This window comes from Urocampus carinirostris, chromosome 6 (genome assembly GCF_059441175.1).
Source record: "Urocampus carinirostris isolate Australia breed hairy pipefish chromosome 6, RoL_Ucar_1.0, whole genome shotgun sequence".
NCBI lineage: Eukaryota > Metazoa > Chordata > Actinopteri > Syngnathiformes > Syngnathidae > Urocampus > Urocampus carinirostris.
The window spans coordinates 39,843,056-39,866,581 of record NC_142354.1 but is presented as its reverse complement, the minus strand read 5'-3'; the positions used below and the strand labels follow the sequence as shown (position 1 = coordinate 39,866,581).

Genomic DNA, 23,526 nt, shown 5'->3' with positions numbered 1-23,526 from the left:
GAGAGAGAGAGAGAGAGAGAGAGGAGAGATGGAGAGAGAGAGAGAGCGAGAGAGAGAGAGAGAGAGAGGAGAGAGAGAAAGAGAGAGAGAGAGAGAGAGAGAGAGAGAGAGAGAGAGAGAGAGAAAGAAATACAATTACAGTGTCTTTGTTCGAGGCTTTTGCAACATCAAGTTGACATATTTCAACTTGCAGCTTGTTTTTCTCTAGCGCTTCTGAGTGTTGTCTCGCGGGCCGGATTCAATCCCTTAGTGGGCCTGATTCGGCCCGCGGACCGCCCGTTTGACACCAGGGACTAAGAGGCAGCTGACGTAATTGTCTGCCATCCTGGTGCTACAGGCACCCAAAAACCTGAAATGGGCTGGTCAGTCTGGTCACTTTGAGTCTCCAGTGTTTGATGTCTTCCTTACCCATTTTCGGTTGCACAATTCCATACAGCGAAATCAAGTAAACAAAATGTACACACTGTTTGTTTACGAATACAATTGCACATGGGGCAGCACGGCGGCACAGTGGTTAGCGCGTGTGCAGGCACAGTTCTAAGGTCTTGGGAACCTTCTGTGTGGGTTCAAATCCAGCTACCGGACTTCCTGTGCGGAGTTTGTATGTTCTCCCCGTGCTTGCGTGGGTTTCCTCCGGGTACTCCGGTTTCCTCCCACGTTCCAAAGACATGCATTTCAGGTGGATTGGCCGGTCCAAATTGTCCCTTGGTGTGAATGAGCGAGCGAGTTGTCTGTCCCTGTGTGCCCTGCGACTGGCTGGCAACCAGTTGAGGGTGTCCCCTGCCCACTGCCCGATGATTGCTGGGATGGGCTCCAGCACCCCCGCGGCCCTACTGAGGATAATGAGATGAGATGAGATGAGACAATTGCACATTATTGTCCAAACTGCTACTCTGGTTATTGTCTGTGGTTTGACTGGACTGAGAGCTCTGGAGCTCATCTCCACATACCAGACATCGCCTCCAGATCTTCAGGTAAGCCATCCTAATTTTTCGGATCTTAAAAGCGTACACTACCGGGTTGACAGCAGAGTTGGCGTGAGACAAAAGGATGCCAGCGTGGAAGGCGCCGGTCGGCACCGCAGCCACTTCGAAGTAGGCCATGCAGTTCATCACATGCAGCGGGATCCAGGAGAGCGCAAAGAGGGTCAGAACCAGGGCCAGAGAGCCCGCCAGATGTTTCTCTTTCTTCAGATAGATGTGAGATTTGGCCTGTGCCCCGTTGCCTGGCTTTTCTCTGAGGTTGCCACGAATGACGCAGAAGATGTAGCCGTACAGTGCCGACATGATGAGCAGCGGCGTCAGGCTGCAGAGGAAGAAGTTGAAGTAGACCAGGTAGGACATGGGGATGACAGCAATGAACTGGCAGGTAATGGTAGAGTTGGAGAGGTTAGCGTCTTCGTTGTGCCAACCGAGCATGGGCGCGAAACTCAGAGGCAGGGCTGCTAGCCAGCAGGCGGAAACTGCGTACCAAGAATGTTTTTGCTTCACCGTCCTCTTGTACCTGGAAACATTGAAACAGCAGAAGTTTCCTTCAAAGGACTGTATGGAAGTTCTTAACTCGCTGCTGCCATCTGGCTTATGCCATCTTTGCAGCCTCATTCAGCTCATTCATAATCAGGGTTGGGTAGGGTTACTTTAACTTGATTACTTTCAATTACTTTTGGATTACTCCAATACCAAATCTGCTAATAAAGGACAAAAGAAACTAAATATGAATAAAATGATGACTCACAACCCGTGGTAAGTTTTCTCTCCTGGCTTTGATCTCTGGCAAAACTAACACAAAATGCGACAGAAACAAAATGAAAATAAATCCAAACAGCTTGCCAACATCATTTTTGCCATTCCATGTGTTCCGTTACTCCCCAGGCCTGCACAAAATTTAGTCATTTTATTCATATTTAGTTTCTTTTGTCTTTTATGAGCATATTTGGTATTGGAGTAATCCAAAAGTCATTGAAAGTAATCAAGTTAAAGTAACCCTACCCAACCCTGGGTGTGGGATATAAGTAGCCATTGAACCTTGAATTTACCCTCATGTCACTCGACATAATGTTGATTGTTTGAAATGTTAAATAGTTGTATTCTTACCAAATGCGTCATGTCCAGCATGGTCGCCGTGGCGACCGGCTGGCCCCGCCCCCTTGGCACCGGCTGTAGCAGATTTTCTAATTTGCGTGTGTGCTTCTTAAGGGCGGGTTTTGGGGATTGCCGGTGGCGGGTTCATTGCATTACTTTGCATTATTCTGTTCTGTTTGACTTGAGGAAACCTGTACTTGCCCGTTCTGAGTAAAAGCCTGTTTTTGTGAGTATTCCTAGTTCCTGTTTGCCTGTAAGCCTGTTTTTGTTTTTGTCCCTGAGTGTTGGACGACTTTTATTTCCTTAATAAAAGTAACTGATCGTTAACGCGAATGAGTTCACCCTTCCTGCCTCCGATCTGGTCCGGTCTCATGACAAAATGTGTATAATAGGTGAACTGTGAGCCAAGTGTCATAGGCTAATGTTAAGACCTTGACCAGTAATTCTGAATTGATGTGCATCTCCGGGGACAATCGTAAGAGGTAGCATTAGCAAGCTAATTCTCAATGCTTGGCCTTTATCTCGAAAGATTGAAATTTAAGTTTTCCGGGCTGGAAATTAAATAAAAGCAAGTTATCAATGCCTTATTAAAAAGGAGAAGATCATGGATTTCACAAATAAGAAAAGGCAAAACAGTGAGATTTTTTTTCTATGCTACTGTTTCTATATTGTTATGAAATAACTGATGTTTTTAAAAAAGTTTATATAGTTAAATTTTACCAATCAAATGGTGAATAACCTATCCAGTAGCTTCATTTATTTAAAGATATGACTGTGCCTCACCGGATCGACCTCAATGAACATCAAGTCAAGTGAAGTCACATTGCTTTATATAGCCCTTAATCACAAAAATGTCTCAAAGGACTGCACAGGATTACAATTACCGTATTTTCCGCATTATAGGGCGCACCGGGTTATAGGGCGCACCCCCAAAAAGTAGTTTTTGGTCCTATGTCTTCCATACATAAGGCGCACCGGATTATAAGGCGCTACAATGGGAACGTCAACAAAACAGTCGGATAGTTCAATCCAACTTGTTACCCCCCTTAACATTCCGAAAGCTTGCAAAGAAGCAAATACGTATCTGAGACATGTTCGGAACAGTGTCTATACGATGTCACTCAAATGCATCGTTCCAAATATCATTCGGAAGGTTAAAGTCTTGGGATTCAAGAAATGCCAACCATTCCTTAGTTTCTATTTTCTTTTTCGCTCGCAACTTCACTGTGCATATGGCAATAAACACTTGGAATTGAGTTTACCGTATTTTCCGCACTATAAGGTGCACCTAAAAGCCTGAAAAAGATGAATGCGTATAGCATGTGGCTGACGGCATAGAGAAAGCGTTTTTTTCTATTCTGTATTTGAAAATATTTTATTCTCCTGGATTTACTACTCTCACGGATATAAGAGGACATTGCCTGCACATTATTATGAACACAACGACTTCGGTGAGCTACTCCGGCTATATATCTTGTTTCAGACTGAACTCGATGTTTCTGTGATAAGCGGTGCAGATAATGGATGGAATGCAGTGTCTATTTTTAAATTAAACTCAATTCCAAGTGTTCATTGTCATATGCACAGTAAAGTTGCGAGCGAAAAAGAAAATAGATACGAAGGAATGGTTATCATTTCTTGAATCCCAAGACTTTAACCTTCCGAATGATGGAAAGATGCATTTGAGTGACATCCTACGGACACCGCATCCGCACGTGTTCTCGACACGTATTTGCGTCTTTGCAAGCTTTCGGAATGTTAAGGGGGTAATAAGTTGGACTGAACTATCTGACTGTTTTGTCCACGTTCCCATTGTAGCGCCTTATAATCCGGTGCGTCTTATGTATGTCAAAAATAGGACCAAAAACTATTTTTTCGGGGTGCGCCCTATAACCCGGTGCGCCTTATGGTGCGGAAAATACGGTAATTTAAAAAAAGACCCATCACAGAAACATCGAGATCACTCTGAAACAAGATACTGGGAAAATATATAGCCGGAGTAGCTCACCGAAATCGTTGCGTTCAATAATAATGTGCAACCATGGTCCTCTTATATCCGTGAGTGTAGTAAATCCAGGAGAGTAAAATATTTACAAATACAGAATCGTAAAACATGTTTCCTCTATGCCGTAGACAACCAAACTTGCTATTCACATTCATCTTTTTCGGCCAATTGCAGACTTTGTTTCGCCCCTTTAGCCTAAGCCAGCCTGTAAATGATAAAAAGGATCCGCCTCCTTTACCTCCGAATAACTTTAGCCAATAGTGATGGATTCAAATGATGATTGACACATTGGCTGGGAAATGAAACGCCGGCATATGTATCCCAGCATACACCGCGGACGACTTCGCCTTTGGGGGAAAATGTACAGGTAGTCGGCGGCTGCTTGCCTTAGTTGCAAGACTTTGCGACTTAATATTGACCCATGTATAAGGCGCACTGTATTATAAGGCGCATGGTCAGTTTTTGAAAAAAATAAAGGCTTTTAGGTGCGCCTTATAGTGCGGAAAATACGGTACCCAATTACCTGATCTCAAACCAACATGCGAGCAAGGAACAACTCAAAACCTCAGCGTGAGGAAAAAGAGAAACCGTGAGAAGGGACCTCACAAGTGGTATCCCCCTTCCATGATGACCAGGGTGAATCACAATTAGCATTACTATACACAAGCATAGTAAACCCTGGGTAACATGTTGAAAATTTATCCGGAAAGTGCAGTTAGGTTACCATTTCTCTGGTGGTTTCACCTTGATCCGTCTCGACAATGAAATTATAAACGTTGCAAAGTTGTGTTGTAATTTTGGTTACCTGATCGGAATGTATACACGTAGAAAGCGATCCACCGAGATGGCCGTGAGGGTCAGAATGGAGACTAGAGTCAAGAGGACGACCATGCAGCTGAAGAAGAGACAGGCACCGAATGATGTTTTTACCCTGCCGTCTACCAGCACGGCCAATGGTACGGCCAGAAAGCCCACTGCACAGTCCGCCACAGCCAATGACACGATCAGACAGAATGTCGGCTCCCCGACACTTTTGCTGGTCTGCACGGCCACCACGACGAGAGCATTTCCTAGGATGCAGCAGACAGCTACCAGCACCTCCAATGAGGCATAGGCTACCTCACCCGGGTTCATGGCGGCTCCTCAGTGTAACATGTAAGCATGGATTTTGGTTTTGAATGATTTGAGGAAGTTGAGTGTCCTTCTTTCTATTCCTCTTAAAAGGGGCACGCTTAATGTATTTGCAGCACCAGGAAGAGATCATTGCACATGTGTCTGAATGAGAACTGAGAAGCTCTAAAAAAAGTACAGTGAAAATTAAGTGAATGAGTTCTCAGATAAACTATATTAAAGTCTTAACCAAGAGATCACGGACGGGTAGCACAATTGATGACGTACCTGTCAACCTCAGCAGGGTTGGGTAGGGTTACTTTAACTTGATTACTTTCAATTACTTTTGGACAAAACCAAAAACAGGCTTACAGGCAAACAGGAACTCAGACTAGGAATACTCACAAAACAGGCTTTTACTCAGAATGGGCAAGTACAGGTTTCCTCAAGTCAAACAGAACAGAATAATGCAAAGTAATGCAATGAACCCACAACCGGCAATCCCCAAAACCCGCCCTTAAGAAGCACACACGCAAAATAGAAAATCTGCTACAGCCGGTGCCAAGGGGGCGGGGCCAGCCGGTCGCCACGGCGACCATGCTGGACATGACACATTTGGTATGAATACAACTATTTAACATTTCAAACAATCAACATTATGTCTAGTGACATGAGGGTAAATTCAAGGTTCAATGGCTACTTATATCCCACACCCAGGGTTGGGTAGGGTTACTTTAACTTAATTACTTTCAATTACTTTTGGATTCCTCCAATACCAAATATGCTAATAAAAGACAAAAGAAACTCAATATGAATAAAATGACTAAATTTTGTGCAGGCTTGGGGAGTAACGGAATACATGGAACGGCAAAAATGATGTTAGCAAGCTGTTTGGATTTATTTTCATTTTGTTTCTGTCGCATTTTATGTTAGTTTTGCCGGAGATCAAAGAGATCAAAGCCAGGAGAGAAAGCTTACCACATGTTGTGAGTCATAATTTTATTCATATTTAGTTTATTTTGTCTTTTATTAGCATATTTGGTATTGGAGTAATCTGAAAGTAATTGAAAGTAATCAAGTTAAAGTAACCCTACCCAACCCTGAACCTCAGCCACTCAATGATTGCGTTTCTTCTTTTTAAACAATAGAAATCTGTCACAATCACGCGGATCTGGAACACCTGTGCTCAGGATTTGGCGCCAACAGCCAGGACAGCTGATTGGCGCACCCTGTCCATTTAAATCCTCAGCTTCCGGAAACAACTTGTCTGATTGTACTATGCTACCTGTTGCCATCTGCTCAGAAAGCCCGTACCTCCGACTCTTTGCCTGCCTCCTGTTTTTCTGCTTGATCTCCGTTGCCGACCCGTTTCCGAATTTGCCTACGACCTGCCCTGCCCGTCTGATTCCTGACCACATTTCCGAACACTACGACGCCCTTCTTCTCCAGCCCCGACCAACAACACGACGATACCGCCTGTCCGCGACCATTCCCGCCAAGCCTTTGCCCGCCTGTCAAGCTTCGTCCATCTGTCAAACAACGGATCGAAGAATCACGTCTTGTCATTCCTTCCTTCCAATAAAAACCAAGAAACGAGTGCAAGTGATCTCAGTTTTCCTTCCGTCCTGCCTGACAAAAACCTTACAAACGCAACGCATCATCTATTTCAAGGATGGCCAACCCGGCCCTGAGACCCGTATGTCCTGCATGTTTTTGGCGTTTCTCTGATAAATTAGCTAGATCATTATCAAGCTACCACACATCTTGCTAACAAGCTGATAATTTGCATTACCTGAGTTGGAGAAGAAAAGCATCCAAACCACACAGGACATTCGGCTCTTGAAGACCGAGTTGGCCACCCCTGACCTATTTACTCACAGCAAGAGAGACTGTACAGAATTAAAAACAAGGAAAATGTATATAAATGTGATGAAAGATAACATTTGCTAGTGTGCTGATATACTAATGTCGCTATGAAGATGTCATCTGGTACCAGTACCGAGACAATCCAGATTTCAGCCAAAATGGGCATGACGAGGTAGGTCTAACAAAATAATAGTTTATTATTTTTTCACCCATAAAAAAAAAATCTCATCTCATCTCATTAGCTGCAACGCTTATCCTCAGTAGGGTCGCGGGGGTGTTGGAGCCCATCCCAGCAATCATCGAGCAGTGGGCAGGGGACACCCCGAACTGGTTGCGAGCCAGTTGCAGGGCACACAGAGACAGTCAACTCACTTGCTCATTTACACCTAGGGACAATTGGGAACGGCAAATTAACCTAATATGCATGTTTTTGAAATGTGGGAGAAAACCCACGCAGGCACGGGGAGAACATGAAAACTCCGAACAGGAAGGCTGGTAGCTGGATTTGATCTCATGACCTCAGAACTGTGCTGCGGACGCGCCAACCACTCGACCGCCATGCCGCAACCAAATTCCTGCATGACATCCATAATTCCGAATGGTCACCATGCACAATGTCAAAAGGAAAAATAAACCCTCCCTTTTCCTTGAGGGTATCGAGTGTAGTCCCAAAACTGACCAGAAGAGGCACCAAAGAAAAATGGCGATGATAAAAGAAGTGGAAGAAGCAAGCCTAACTTGTATATGTGGTATTTACACTGCGGTATAAAACTCTTTCAGTTTTATTGGAGATCGTCTAGAAAGTTTAATTCATTTATTTTTCGAACCACTTACCATTACAATGGTCGCAAGGGTTCTGGAGCGAATCCCAGCTAACATCGAACAGTTGGCAGGGGATACTCCTGGACTGATTGAGAGCCCACATAGAAAAAGAACCATTTATACACTCATTCACGTAAATTTGGAGAAACCACTTAACGTTCCATATACGGTTTAAGAAAGTGAAAGGAAACCATAGAAAACCAACATAGGCACAGGGAGAACATACAAACTCCCCACATGGAGGCTGGCAGCTGGAAACAAAACCCAGGGCTTCTAAACTCAAGTCTTGTGCAGTCATAGATACCGATACCAAAAGTAGTTGAACTTCCCATATTTCTGCAAAAAAATGATTGATGCGTTTGAGGAAATGCCTTTGTATTCTATAATAACAGTTCTCTTTGATATTGCATTTATTTAACAACAATTCATCATTTCTCATTATTTCTCAGAGGAAAGCTGTACCAAGTACCAATATTTTAAAAGGGCTAGTAGTGTTACACATACCAATAACTGATATCAGTGTCACGTCTGGCGCAGTTGCCATGGCGCCCAATTGGTCCCAGCCGGGTGGCGCCGGATTCTGGCGCGGTTGCCTCGGCGCCCAGTTGGCCCCGCCCATGAGTCGCATTTGACTGAGTGCTTCTTGGAGTACTTAAACGCGTTCCTTTGAACTGTGCTTTGCTGGAGCGTTTGCTATACTTGTTAAACTTCTGTGAAACGTCTGTGAGACTTCTGTGAGACTTCTGTTAAATCCTGTTAAATGCCTAGTTCTGTGAATCTGCCCGTATTTGATCCTGTTTTATTTTTGGCCTGATCCGTTTGTTTTTGACAACTTTTCTTTTGTTTGGATTTCTAATCCACTCCACGACCATCGATCCCCGGATTGAGTGTGAGCACCCTCCTCATCCTCCCCCAATAAATTGTGAGCACGTCTACGCGAATGGGTCCTTATTTCCTGTTTCCCGCTCCGCTACGTGACAATCAGTACTGGAGCATACCTAAATATTATTATTGATTATTTTGAATATAATGGATTTGGGGCAGCACAGCGGCGCAGTGGTTAGCGCGTGTGCGGCACAGTTCTAAGGTCTTGGGAACCTCCTGTGTGGGTTCAAATCCAGCTACCGGACTTACTGTGCGGAGTTTGTATGTTCTCCCCGTGCATTAGTGGGTTTTCTCCGGGCACTCCGGTTTCCTCCCACATTCCAAAAACATGCATTTCAGGTGAATTGGCCGGTCCAAATTGTCCCTAGGTGTGAATGAGCGAGCGAGTTGTCTGTCCCTGTGTGCCCTGCGATTGGCTGGCAACCAGTTCAGGGTGTCCCCTGCCCATTGCCCGATGTTTGCTGGGATGGGCTCCAGCACTCCCGTGACCCTACTGAGGATAAGCGGTGCAGCTGATGAGATGAGATAATGGATTTGGATAATGATGATGATTATTGATATTGTCATCAACATCCTTACCTTGAAAATCGCACATTTGCAAACTGGACATTTCCCAGAATATCTTCCCAAAGTTTCATGAATATAATTGCAATGTTTTACTTCCTACATTGATATTATGTCATGGTCGCCGTGGCGACCGGTCTGCCCCGCCCCCTGGGCACCAGCTGAAGCAGATCAGCTAATTGCGTGGCTGCTATTTAAGGTTGGGTTGTGGGTATTGTGGGGGTTGGCTCATTACACCTTTTCTGTTCTGTTATGCCTTGTCCTGTTTAGTTTAAGTCGGAGGAAACCTGTACCTGACCATTCTGAGTGTAAGAATGTTTTTGTTCTGTTTTTGTCCCGGAGTTTTTGGACAACTTTTATTTTGCTAAATAAAAGTTTTGATCGTCTCGCACTTGAGTTTTCCCTTCCTGCCTCCTGCCTCCGTTCTGGTCCGGTCACCTCACCCACCTCGTGACATATTAAGGGTACTTATTGTATGTTCATGACAATGTCTGGATTGAAATGAAATGATCTGCATTTATATAGCGCTTTTCAAGTCAATGAAGACTTCCCAAAGCGCTTCACATTTCACATTAAGGCGCTAACCTGCTTATTGGGGGTATTAGGGGTTCAGTGTCTTACCCAAGGACACTTTGACATGTAACACGGAGGCGCCGGGATTTGAACTGGGATCCTTTGATCCCAAGATGAGCGCTCTACCTCCTGAGCCACTGCCGCCCCGAATTACTTAAGCTGATAAAAAGTAAAGTAAATACACAAACTTTGTGGAGCAAAATTAGAGGGTGCAACTTCATTTACGCTTGCTTAAACGATATGGGGCGAACTAGTACTTTTTTATTCAATCATGTATGATTTAAAAATACGATATTTCTACCAATTCCCAGGATACTATTAGGCATTATGTCTGTACATAATAATAATAATAATAATAATAATTTCCTTGTATTGTCATTCTGTGTAACAATGTACACAGAACGAAATGTCGATTGCACCTGACCCGTTGTAGCGAGCCGATACAGCCGCAGCCAACATAGGGCGCCGCCGACCACTTTTCAAGTCTTAGGAATGACTCGGCCGGGGCGCGAACCACCGACCTCCCAGTCTCAAAGCGGGCGCCTTACCATCTAGGCTACTGAGCTGGTGAAGCATAATGTAAAAGATAATGAGGATTCCCTCCCCAGAAGACTTTGGAGCTACCACCCTTTTTCATAACACGTTAGTTAACTCTGAAAAGTGAACATGAATATCGGAAGTGTTTGTCACCTGGGATTTGAAGTCAAAACGATACTTTCAAATTTTTTGGCAACTTCTCCCTGTGTTCAAGTGCCCGGTTTTACATCTCATGATAGTTTCTCTCCCAGTTTCACTTCTCTACACCGCACATCACATGCCTCTAGAATTACTCACAAAAGTCTGTAACATGTACTTCACATCAATGTATCACCGGCAGCAGGCAGATATATTTCTACTTTGCATGTCATGTGCAGCCTGGCAAAAATGATAGTTTACCCTATATTAAGGGTCTTTTGGAGCTGAGAGCTATTTTTGTTACTAATTTGCGTATATTTTAAAATATAATGTTATTACCATGTTGTTACTATGTTATTACAAGGTTAATTATAGATGGTAGAGTTAGATAGACTCAGTCAACCACTAAAAAATCATTTAACTGGAAAATCACAATGACCAAGCACTGGTGGGCTATTTTCAGAACGCTCCACAGGCTCCTCAGCTGTCCTCTGGAGACCCCCACCCAATACAATATTGATGTAGAAAAAAAATAGATGTTGCCATTTTAAACAGACTGCTTTATTTGTACAGTGAATTTAAGATAAATAACTCAAAGTGATTCACACAATTGAAAGTACATCACAAAAAATGTCAAAAAACAAAGTAAAGATCTAAAATGGGTTGTTGGAAAAATCACTGAAACAAGAGAGGGCAAACATATTCCTTAAGAATGAATAAGGAGATTCTTATATCTTTTTACAGTATATTCCGTTTGCATGCAACACAAGTTACATGCTCCCTCACCATGTTTGCGTCCAATATATACTTACGCTATAGCATATGAATAACCTATACTTTTCGTGGACAATATCTCTGTATTATTTGTGATTGCAACATCCTTTGCTGTCTGGTAATCCTGGAAGGGGGATACCACATGTCCGGTCCCTTCTCAAGGTTTCTTCATTTTCCTCATGTTGAGGTTTTTTTTTGAGTTTTTCCTTGCCCTCATGTTGGTTCCAGATCAGGGGATGGTGTAATAATAGTCTGAAAAAATAGTCTGAGTAATAACCTGTGAAGCCCTTTGAGACTCTTTGTGATTAAGGGCTATACAAATAAAAATGACTTGACTTGACTTAGTTAGCATTTAGCATATATATCCAGGACATAAACAATTCTGTGATTTACAAATGAGTAATAGGACTTTAAGAACTCTTATACAGCTGATTTTGTGTCAGTAATAAGTCTATAGCAGGGGGCAGGAACCTTTTTGACCCAAAGAGCCATAAAAGCAAAAACTGTTTTAAAAAGAAATTGAGAGAGCCACATCATATATTTTCAGACAACTTTGAAAAAACTACCAAACATGCTCTCTAGACAAAAGCTTATTCTTCAGCACATTTTATTTTACTGTGTGTCTTTTGGTGATCTAATCAAATGTATGAAATGATAACAATGCCAGATCCTGTGTCCCAAATCTATGTAAATATGCCATTTACAATTTGTCTTTTACCTTAAGTTAAGAGTATTGAGGCAATTTTTTTCCATGAAATTTGTCCTTAATAACGGTTTCAAAGCAATGTGCATGCAAAGTTCTTTTGTAAAACTGTCACAAATTACTGCAAACGATAAGCATATCGTCATCTTCACTTTCGGTGTAGACTGCACTGAGCGAGAGAGAGAGAAGGAAGGATCCGTCCTGCTGTACTGCTCACCCAATCAAAGTCGTTTGCCAGCATTCTTATTTATCAGTTGAAATGGTTTCTTATCGAACTTCTGCATTAAGTTGCTTCGGCTTTATATGGACCAAAATAGGGATGAAATCACTTGACTTTGGAACGCCACAGAGAGATGTGCGATAGTTACATTTTCTTTCGGAGCCATATGTAGTCATGAGAAGAGCCATACATGGCTCCCGAGCCATAGGTTCCCTACCCCTGGTCTATGGGCTTGGAATATTCATTATGTGGATTATTCAAGTCTATCAATTGAAAATCAATGTGCACATTAAAGCTTCTGACTTGGTCTACACAAGTATTTACCATAAAAAAACATACTATAGAGAACATTTAAATACTTCAGAACATCAGATGTATTATCAGCAGGGTTGGGTAGGGTTACTTTAACTGGATTACTTTCAATTACATTTGGATTACTCCAATACCAAATATGCTAATAAAAGACTAAAGAAACTACATATGAATAAAATGACTGAATTTTGTGCAGGCTTGGGGAGTAACGCAACACATGGAACGGCAAAAATGATGTCGGCAAGCTGTTTGGATTTATTTTCATTTTGTTTCTGTCGCATTTTATGTTCGTTTTGCCGGAGATCAAAGCCGGGAGAGAAAGCTTACCACGTGTTGTGAGTCATATTTTATTCATATTTAGTTTCTTTTGTCTTTTATTAGCATATTTGGTATTGGAGTAATCCAAAAGTAATTGAAAGTAATCAAGTTGAAGTAACCCTTCCCAACCCTGATTATCAGACAGTTTTGTTGATTTTTTTTTTTCTATAATGTAAACAGTGTTTTTTTCTTTGTAATTTTTTTGTTTATGTTGTTTTTGTAACGTGTTCAAATGAAAAAGTCACAAACAAGACTTTTTCATTTGAACACGTTACAAAAACAACATAAACTTACAAAATTTACAAAGAAAAAAACTCAATACTTGCATGCAATCAGCTGTACAATATAATTTCATTTATTAACACATGTATGTGTCGTTTTTAAATATGTATTGAACTGGACTTAACATTAAAACTCATTTATAAGGTTTGAATGCTGCTGTGTTCGTCTTTTGTCATGTTACGTCTTTTTTTGGGTGGGGGAAAGAAGGGAAATTGTTGTTTATTTTAAGGCAGTATTGAATATATTCTTATATGCATCTTGTGTCATGATGAGTGATTAGGATCACCTGTGCCCACTCGTTTGGCGCCAGCCGTTGCGGGCAACCTGCTTGGCTCCCTGTCCTTTTCAAGCCGATTCCTTTCACTCACCTGTTGTCAGTCCGTCAACAAACCTCTGTTTCTACAAGGCAAGCACTTTGACTCTGACTCCCGTCCGTCCCGCTTTTTGCACCCGTTTTTTCCACCCGCCCGTTCCTGATCTCCACATTTGCCTACGATCTGTTTTTGACCCCGACCACGTTTTGCTCTCCCGTCCCGGCTATTGACCTGTTTTTTCCGTCCTTGACACCAGCATCTCGAAGATCAACCTCCGTATTCGGATCACGATCCGATTGTGTGAGCGGCTTGCTTCCTACGTCCAGCGAGCATCGGATGGCGGGCGCTGCCCTTCCTCTTTCTATCAATAAAATTGTGGTTAACGCTACGCGTTTGGGTCCTGATTCCGTTCTGGTCGTTGCCTGCATATTCTCAGCGCACAAGAAAATCTAGCCAGCTGTTAAAGTTAAACATTATAACTTTTGGTGGCTGTATTACCCAAGTAAAAACAGATATTAAGTTGTAAAACTACTTCGGGGTAGCTGCAGCGCCATGCTCACCCGGCTGTGTCTCTCGGCGAACTGGAACTACCACTCCGTAGGCGTGGTTTATTATTCGTCAGTAGAAAACAGGAAAAGGAACACACACATGAGCACGACTTCACAATAAAAGAATATAAGATTGATAAACGAATAAAAGTTGTAATTAGACTGATAATTGAAACGTTACTTTATGTGTGTGTGTGTGTGTGTGTGTGTGTGAGAAAGATTGTTCTTATATTTAGGAATATAAAAACAAGTTTTTTTCATTGCATTGAATTCTGAGAAATGCACATATCCAAAACGGCAAACTTTCCACCAGCGCAGGTAAAAATACACGGCTTCCCCTGACGTTGTGTCCTAAATGCGGTATTATGAAGTCAATGTCGAATGAAGTTGAAAAGTAAAGTCAGTAGAGTTTTTTGAGAACCGGCTTCTTTGGCTTGGCTCACTAAAGAGAACCGGCTCTTTCGGGTCACAAACGGCTCTTCAGGTTTTTTTTTTGCTTATTTCATACCTACACGACCAAATATTACGTAAAATTGTGCACAAAATGACTTAAAGGAAGGGGGGAAATAGAACAAAAAAGAAAAAAATACCAAAATCAAAAAGTAGTGAAAAGTTGAGAAAAAAGAAACAAAAGGAAGAGAAAAAAGAAGGAAAAATTCAGAAAAAAAGCCAGCAAAAAAGAAAAGAAAGAAACAAAGGAAAAAAGTAAATAGAGAACAAAAAGAAAAAAGTAACAGCTAGGAAAAAATAAAAACAATTAGATTTTTTTAAGGAATTAAACAAAATTGAAAAAAAAAACAGGGAAAAAGAAGAAAAAGTTTGTGTTGCATTTAAATAATTTCCAATTAAACCGAGTCAATCTTGTTGCCAACATTGTACTTCCACTAAAAAAATGTGATTAAATACAGTTGTGTATCGTGCAACTGACTCAATAAGCCCCCAAAAATGTTAGTATTATACGTCAAAAGATACCAGGAAAAAAAAAAAGAAAATCTTGTGAAAGAATTGTAAAAACAAATGAAGGCCATAAAACCTTTGCAAAAATACATGAGTTAATTCATTCAAAAGTGAATATTTTTTTTTCGCATTGCCGGAAACTCAGCAAAATGTAACTTGATGTCAAGTTTTGGACATGTTTGATAATGATTTAGTTGCCACACTTGGGATTGCCGTTGCTCACTGTTGTTTCAAGCGTTGCTCACCGACTTTGTGTGAGCGCTCAGACCCGTGGAAAATTACAGGGAACATTGATCTTGACCCTATGAAAATTGTTTATGTAAAGTTCTTCTATCAAAAATAGAACTTTTTATTCTTAAAATGAAACCACATTGAATTTAAAAAAATGCCACAAAGAATGACAGCAGTATCACTATCAAGTTTTTCAGAATAAAATCCCCAAATAAAGAGTAAATGTTTCCAAATATGTCAGTGTGCTTCTAGATTCACTTGTGCCCCTCGGGGAAGGTAATAGACTGTATAGTTATCGTCACTCATGGGGACTTGGCAGAATCCCACAAACTATACAACATACTACCTCACCTCGCGAGACTCCACTCACCATTTTGTTTCGTGCAGATCCATTTGTGATAATGGTGTTTTTCCTGTCGCTGAGCGAGCTGTCTCACGGGCAAAGACAGTAGATTGTATAGTTATCTCAGAGGGGACACCAACCCCACAACTATTCAATCTACTACCTCAGCCGAAAAGACAACAAATAGAAGGGAGAAGGTTGCATGCCGTCTGCATCTGTGGCACAAAGAGAAAAAACAAGTTATTATTATTATTATTATTATTATTATTATCATTATTGCCTGGCAACCAGTTCAGGGTGTCCCCTGCCCACTGCCCGATGATTGCTGGGATGGGCTCCAGCACCCCCTTGACCCTACTGAGGATAAGCGGTGCAGCTAACGAGATGAGATGGGATTATTATTATTCATCTTATTTTTTGTAGATAGACAATACACATTTCTTTTAAGTCATTTTTATGACAACTAAGTACCGTAAATTCCGGACTATAGAGCGCACCTGATTATAAGCCGCACCCACCACATTTTAAGAGGATAACCGCTTTTGTACTTACACAAGCCGCACCTGTATACAAGCCGCATGCGCCCACATCATAATATGTAATTCAATCACAAAATTAACCTAAACCCGACTTTGAGTCCCACAATTGTAACTAAATATGAAGTACACAGACCAAAAACAACCGCCGGCAAATTGAACGTAAAATGATACCAGTACTTAAGATATGACGCAGACCTGCAGAGTCCGGGTCCCGTTGAAAATAATCCAAGGAAAAGAATGTATATTTCCAAAGATAAGGGTGGGAAAAATACATATCCACTATTGTCCGCCGTGTCCACAAACACGTCTCACCTTTACTCCACTTCCCGTCGGCCCCCGTTTGTTTCGCCCCTTCTTTTCGATTCGCCCGTGGAAAACATATCAGAATAAGTCTCTAAAATAAATACATTACAAAAAGATACAGTTGCAAATACATATTATACATGGTTACACATATTTACAAAGAAAGACGGTACACCGAGAGAGTTTTCAAAGCTTTAATAATAATATTATAACTTTCATCCCAAACCATGTCTGTGAAGGGTAGCAAAACGCTACTAGGAACACGCTCGCAACACAAGGAAACGGGTCTGTAAAGAAAAAATACGGTACTTGTAAAAATCATGGTAAACCGTGCTCATCTTCCTCCTTACAACTGGCGTCAAGTTGTCTTCCTGAGTATGGGTAAGAGACTTTGCCATATATCCTACGCTCCTTTATTCAAAAACACGCTAGCAACCCACTCGCATATATTCCACCGGTCTAAATCTTACCTTTTGTACTCGAGCGCCGCTGGCGGCTGTTAGAAAAAATACCTAAATTGGCCGCATCACTGAATAAGCCGCAGGGTTGAACATATAGGAAAAAAGTAGTGGCTTATAGTCCGGAATTTACGGTAACTGTATAGTGAGGTAAAAATGCATTTAAAGTCCAACATAGATTCAAGTCACAGAGGGTGAAATTGCAAAACTCTAACAATACACTTAAAATTGGTACAATCACTTTTAGATGTCACAATGGCTGCCATCATGCCAATGATGGCAGAGAAGTACTACTGTTATTCTTTTTTGTTGGAAAATAGCGTTGCACACTTTAACTTTATGAATGAACCTTTTTAATATCACATACGAAATGAAAGGCAGTGTTTCAAGCTTTCTTTTTCCCTTCCATCCATCCATCCATTATCTGCACCGCTTATCCTCAGTAGGGTCGCGGGGGTGCTGGAGCCCATCCCAGCCAACTCTGGGCAGTTGGCAGGGGACACCCTGAACTGGTTGCCAGCCAGTCGCAGGACACACAGGGACAGACAACCCGCTTGCTCATTCACACCTAGGGACAATTTAGACCGGCCAATCCACCTGAAAAGCATGTCTTTGGAATGTGGGAGGAAACCGGAGTGCCCGGAGGAAACCCACGCAAGCACGGGGAGAACCTGCAAACTCCGCACAGGAAGGTTGGTAGCTGAATATGAACCCATGACCTCAGAACTGTGCCGCACACGCGCTAACCACTGCGCCGCCGTGCTGCCCTCTTTTTCCCATTTAGACCAATTTTTTTTTCAAGATAAATTAAAAAAAAATACATAGTAACATTTCTAAAATTCGTACAGTGATATGTTTTAATTATCTCAATGAAATTAAACGACTACAACTGCAGCCTAGGGTGTCTAGGTGCCAAGTGCACAGATGGACACCAATATGTTTGAACATTGTGTTCATTATGGACAAGCCATGAAGGGCACAGAAGTCCAAAAATGCTAAACAACTCGGTTTTAGGCAATGTTCCCTCAAAGCTGCGCACATGCGCAATCGCGCACTGCCCGCACATTCTCAGCGCACAAGAAAATCTAGCTTATATACAGGTGCGGCTTGTGTAAGTACAAAATCGGTTTTCCTCCTAAAATCTGGTGGGTGCGGCTTATAATCAGGTGCGCTCTATAGTCCGGAATTTACGGTAAATTGATCTTTCCAGCAAGCCATGGCCTTTGTTGACAGACTTCTTTTCATTGTGTGAAAGTGATGTTTCTTCAGTGATTCTTTATTAAATATTAGAATGAAATCTCTACAGAAATGTGAGTGGTGCACTCACTTTTGTGACATACGGAATATGCCTACAACAGATGAATAAATAGTTCCTAAACCAGAAGTCAAAAATAACACTATAGTGTTAAAAAAATGTAACGACAATTTTTTTTAAACATCGATATTATTTATTCAACAATTAAATGACATTTGTCATGGAAGATGGCAAAAAAATTAAGAGACAGTGTTTTATTTAGCGCCTTCAAGTGGTTAAAAGAAACACTATTTATTTTAAAAACAATATTTCTTTAAGTAAGAAACAAAAATACATGCATGTAAATATATTATGTATACTGAACTATCAAATACTCTTACTCAGTGTTCATTTTACCTGTGAAAAGTGATGGGTCCCGGGGACTCGCATGCTCAAAAATCTATGGGTCTCTTTTCATGTTGTCCTTTTATACTTCCTTTTTTCTTAACTTCTTTATACAACATAATCATTCGTAATATAATGCATCAAAGCAAGTGAGCCGTTTCAGAGCCGGCTCTCTTTAATGAGTTGAGCCGAAAAATCCGGTTCTCTAAAAAGAAACGGACTTTCACTACACAACTCGAACTGGAGATGGGCGTGCAGACGAAAACTCGAACCGCGAGACCAAAACAACAATGGCGGATCTGCCTGACGAAAAGTTTGGAGTGCGGTAAATCTTTGTTAAAAAATGATAATGAAGATTTTGTGTCAAAAAAGTTGCGTCCCGGGGACGCACGTTGATTTGACACAAAGCGTCCCCAGCAAAAATAATGCGTCTAGGACGCAGGGACGCGGGCAAACGAGAACACTGCTCTTTGTTAAAGGAATTTGCAGTATTTGACACACTATTTGCTAAGCAGACGTAATTGTCCACCATCTTGCTGCTATGGATACACAAAAAATCCCAAAACCTCACGAAAAGCCGGGCAAAAAAGGAATGGAAGATAAAATGTGTTACTTGTTATTTTCAGTCTCCAAAATTTGTATTTTTGCATGTGCTTTTTAGCACTCATTTTCAGCTGCCCAACACAATTCAGTGGCATCTGATCAAATAAAATCAGGTCGGTAGCCTAGATGGTAGGGCCGCTCCGAGACTGGGAGGTCGCTGGTTCAAGCCTCGGCCGAGTCATACCTAAGACTTACAACATTGGTACCCATTACCTCCCTGCTTGCCGCTCGGCATTAAGGGTTGGAATTCGGGGGTTTGGTCACCTAATGACTCCCAACACAGCAGTTGGGTCTAAAAACCTGGCGCCGATCGAAGGCGACGAGTCACGTCGATAGCTTCGCGTGACAAAATGATTTCCGTTAGATATCATGTTCGCTCAAATTTAATCCACGTACCTCTAATAATTACAAGGCGTTTGAGGCTCTTGTGATGCGGTCCTCTCTATTGTCAATTTATGTAATAACTATCTATCGTGCACCTGGGCCATACACAACTTTCTTAGACGAATTTGCTGAACTTTTGTCTGAACTAGTAACCTATGCAGACAAAATTATAATTATGGGAGACTTTAACATTCATATGAAATCCCCACTCAATTTACTTACTATTGCGTTTAGGTCTCTAATTGATGCATTTGACTTTAATCAACTGGTTGATTTGCCAACCCATAAAAATGGGAACACGCTAGACTTGATTCTGACTCGAGGAGTTTTAACCTCAAACATTATGGTGTTACCGTGTACTACCGTTATCTCGGATCATTATTTAGTTACATTTGAGGTGCTAGCTAAGTGTAGTGTTAAAAAAGCTGAAGTATTTAGCGGACGCAATATAAGCACTGGCACAGTTTCTGAGCTCTTTGAACTCCTTCCTGGAGCAGTTGCGTCCTTTCCTACATACAATGGCTCGATTGACTCACTCATGAATGAGTTCAATACCACCCTGACTAGTGTGCTGGATTCAATAGCGCCCATAAAACTAAAATCACGTCCTAAAAGACGCACGCCTTGGTTTACTGATGAAACTAGAACCCTTAAACAAGAATGCAGGAAATTGGAAAGAAAATGGCGCGCTACCAAGCTTGAGGTTTTCCATCAAATCTGGTGTGACAGCTTGTTAAAGTATAAAGCGGCCCTTGCCTCTGCAAAATCGGCCTACCTTTCGAAGGTGATTGCGTCTCAAAAGAACAACCCCAAAGCCCTTTTTGACACTGTAGCATCGCTTACAAGGCAACAGACTATCGCAGATAGTTCGACACACTCTGCTCAGGACTTAATGGTCTTCTTTACTAAGAAGATTCAATGCATACAGGAAGAAATTGCTAAAGAAATTATTAATACCACACATATTAAAGGACTGAAATTTACAGATGCACGACAGGGTGACTGCCTTGGGAAAATGGCCGGTTTTAGTGAACTGTCACTTGATGATCTCAAACAGGTGGTAAATGCGGCCAAACCGACAACTTGCCAGTTCGACCCGCTCCCAGGTTCACTTATTAAAAGTCTTTTTGGCGTCCTTGGACCTTCAGTTCTAAATATTATAAACATATCACTCACCTCAGGTGTAGCTCCAGCAGCTTTTAAGTCCGCCGTTATTAAACCCACACTGAAACGACCCAACCTTGATCCAGAAATATTAAGTAATTACAGACCTGTGTCAAACCTACCTTTCCTCTCTAAAGTACTCGAAAAAGTAGTGGCACAGCAGCTGAATGCTTTCATATCCGAGAATAACCTTTTTGAATCCATGCAATCAGGATTCAGGGCTAACCACTCTACTGAGACAGTTCTGATCAAGGTAACAAATGATCTCCTAATGTCAATGGATTCTGGCGCTTCATCACTTTTGCTGCTGCTGGATCTTAGTGCTGCTTTTGACACAGTGCACCACAATATCCTACTAGAACGGTTGGAAAAATGGATTGGTCTCTCAGGAACCGTCCTCTCGTGGTTCAGATCCTACCTCTCAGATAGGACGCACTGTGTTAATTATGGTGAAATGACATCTGAGCCCTTTAATGTTACCTGCGGTGTTCCGCAGGGTTCAGTGCTTGGCCCCCTTATTTTCAACATTTACATGCTTCCATTAGGTGACATTATTCGCAAGTACAATATCAGCTTCCACTGCTACGCAGACGACACTCAACTCTATCTTTCGTTGGAGGAATCTTCCACACTAAACTGTGGAAATTTGGAGGCCTGCCTCACTGAGATAAAAGAGTGGATGTCACTCAATTTCTTGCGTCTTAACTCTGAAAAGACCGAAATGTTAGTCATTGGTCCATCTAAATGCCGTGACTTATTCTCAAAAACTGCTGTGAACATTGACAAATGTCACATCACACAGAGTGACTCAGTTAAAAATTTAGGTGTCATATTTGACCCTGATCTAACCTTTGAGATGCATGTAAAGAAAATTACTAGAACCGCTTCCTTCCATCTTCGTAACATTGCCAAAATCCGTTCAATACTGTCTCAGTCTGATGCGGAAACTATAATTCATGCATTTGTTACCTCCCGTCTCGATTACTGTAATGCACTACTCTCCGGTCTCCCGAAGTCCAGAATCAAGTCTCTTCAGCTAGTACAAAATGCCGCAGCGAGGCTTTTAACTAGGACAAAAAAGTACGATCACATAACACCGATTTTGGCTAACTTGCACTGGCTCCCAGTTAGCCAAAGATGTGACTTCAAGGTTCTCTTAGTATTGTACAAAATCATACATGGACTTGCTCCCTCTTATCTTTCAGATCTGATCTGCCCCTATGTCCCGGTCCGAAGCCTACGATCTGAGAGTGCCGGTCTTCTGGTGATCCCGAGAGCAAAGAAGTGTTCTGCTGGTTCGAGAGCGTTCTCCATTCGGGCACCGGTGCTGTGGAATGCTCTTCCCCCTGAGATCCTATCTGCAACCTCAGTGGAAATGTTTAAATCTAAACTTAAAACTCACTTCTACTTCATTGCATATGAATAATAACCTACTCTTCTTGTCGGCTGAAAAATAGTCTGTGTAACATAGTGTACTAATCTGTGAAGCCCTTAGAGACTTATTGTGATTAAGGGCTATACAAATAAAAATGACTTGACTTGACTTGACATGGTTGATACTGGCTGAATAATAATAAATAAAAAAAAATAAAAAATCAAATAATCAAAATCAAGTGAACATTGCAGTCAAATAATAAAAATGTCGTGTCCAGCATGGTCACCGTGGCGACCGGCTGGCCCCGCCCCCTGGGCACCGGCTGTAGTAAATCAGCTAATTAGCGTGTGTGCTACTTAAGGGTGGGTATTGCGGGTGTTAGTTCATTGCGTTTTCTGTTCTGCATTATTCTGTTCTTTCTGTCTTGAGGAAATCTGTGTTGTGAGTATTCCCTGGTCTTAGTTCCTGTTTGCCTGTAAAACCTGTTTTTGTTTGTTTTGTCCCTGAGAGTTGGACGACTTTTATTTTGCTAAATAAAAGTTCTGATCGTCAACGCAAATGAGTTCTCCCTTCCTGCCTCCTGCCTCCGTTCTGGTCCGGTCTCCACAAAACACTGTCCTTTTAAGTCTGACATAGATCGATATGGGCCTTGGCCCTTAAACTTAATAATTGAAATAGTCCGAAAAAACAACTTTAGTACATCTACCGTGTATTTAGATTTTAGGTAAGGGTGGGGGGTATTGGGGTGGGGGCTGGGATTGTCAACCTTTCCATAGTGGATTTACTGTATTCAGCTGTGGTTACAGTTGTCTTGTGGCAAGCAGCGCAAAAGGCTGTGGACTTTTTGCATAAATTAGCATGTGAACAGCAGCGGCTGAATGAGTCTGGGCCGTTCATTATCGGCCCCGATTCCCTTCTGGCCCAATTTGTAGCGACGGTGATTGAAATGTTTTGGCGGCGGCGAGATTTGTTCGTTGTGGCGAGTGGTGGGGGGTGGTCCAAGGTCATGAGAGAATGGGGTGTCCTGATTGAGATGCTAAATGCGTTAGGGCCAAGAAGAAAAAGATGGATGATTGACATCACAAATAAATGAAGGTACTTGCCTCCTTATATCCGTCCAACAACTGTTTTTGGTTCTCGTTAGGACTGCGACTAACAACTATTTTAATATTCAACTCGTCACCGTCTATTTAAATCAGGGGTGTCCAACTCAATTATACAGAGGGCCAGAACTCAAACCACACAAATAATAATTGAATACACTTCCCTTTTTTTTAATAAATAAATAAATAAATATGAATTTAAAACAGTCAGGAATATTATTCCAGAATATACAAACTTAAACATAAAATGAATTAAAAATGGTTGCTCTCCATAAAAATGTCTCCAGTCAAAATTATAAAAATGAAAATATGAAAAAACGGAAAATATAAAAAAAATGTGTGCTTTTCACTTCATATTCTTCATATTCTTCTTTA

At 41.7% G+C, this 23,526-nt stretch overlaps 1 protein-coding gene across 1 annotated transcript; it reads right to left on the bottom strand.

Annotated features, from left to right (window-relative positions):
• Positions 1-830: 830 nt before the first annotated feature.
• Positions 831-5,220, bottom strand: adora3a.2 (adenosine A3 receptor a.2). The gene is made up of 2 exons (XM_088339116.1): positions 4,892-5,220; positions 831-1,503 (listed from the first exon to the last, which is right to left on the bottom strand). Exons 1-2 carry the CDS (start codon positions 5,218-5,220, stop codon positions 831-833), a joined length of 1,002 nt encoding a protein of 333 aa, XP_088195242.1.
• Positions 5,221-23,526: the final 18,306 nt, after the last annotated feature.

Bases quoted from the DNA above. Each gene is read 5' to 3' on its own strand.
- adora3a.2 (XM_088339116.1), bottom strand. From the start codon at position 5,220: ATGAACCCGGGTGAGGTAGCCTATGCCTCATTGGAGGTGCTGGTAGCT. The intron at 1,504-4,891 runs GTAACCAAAATT...CAATGTTTCCAG, and splicing joins CGTGTATACATTCCGATCAG to GTACAAGAGGACGGTGAAGC.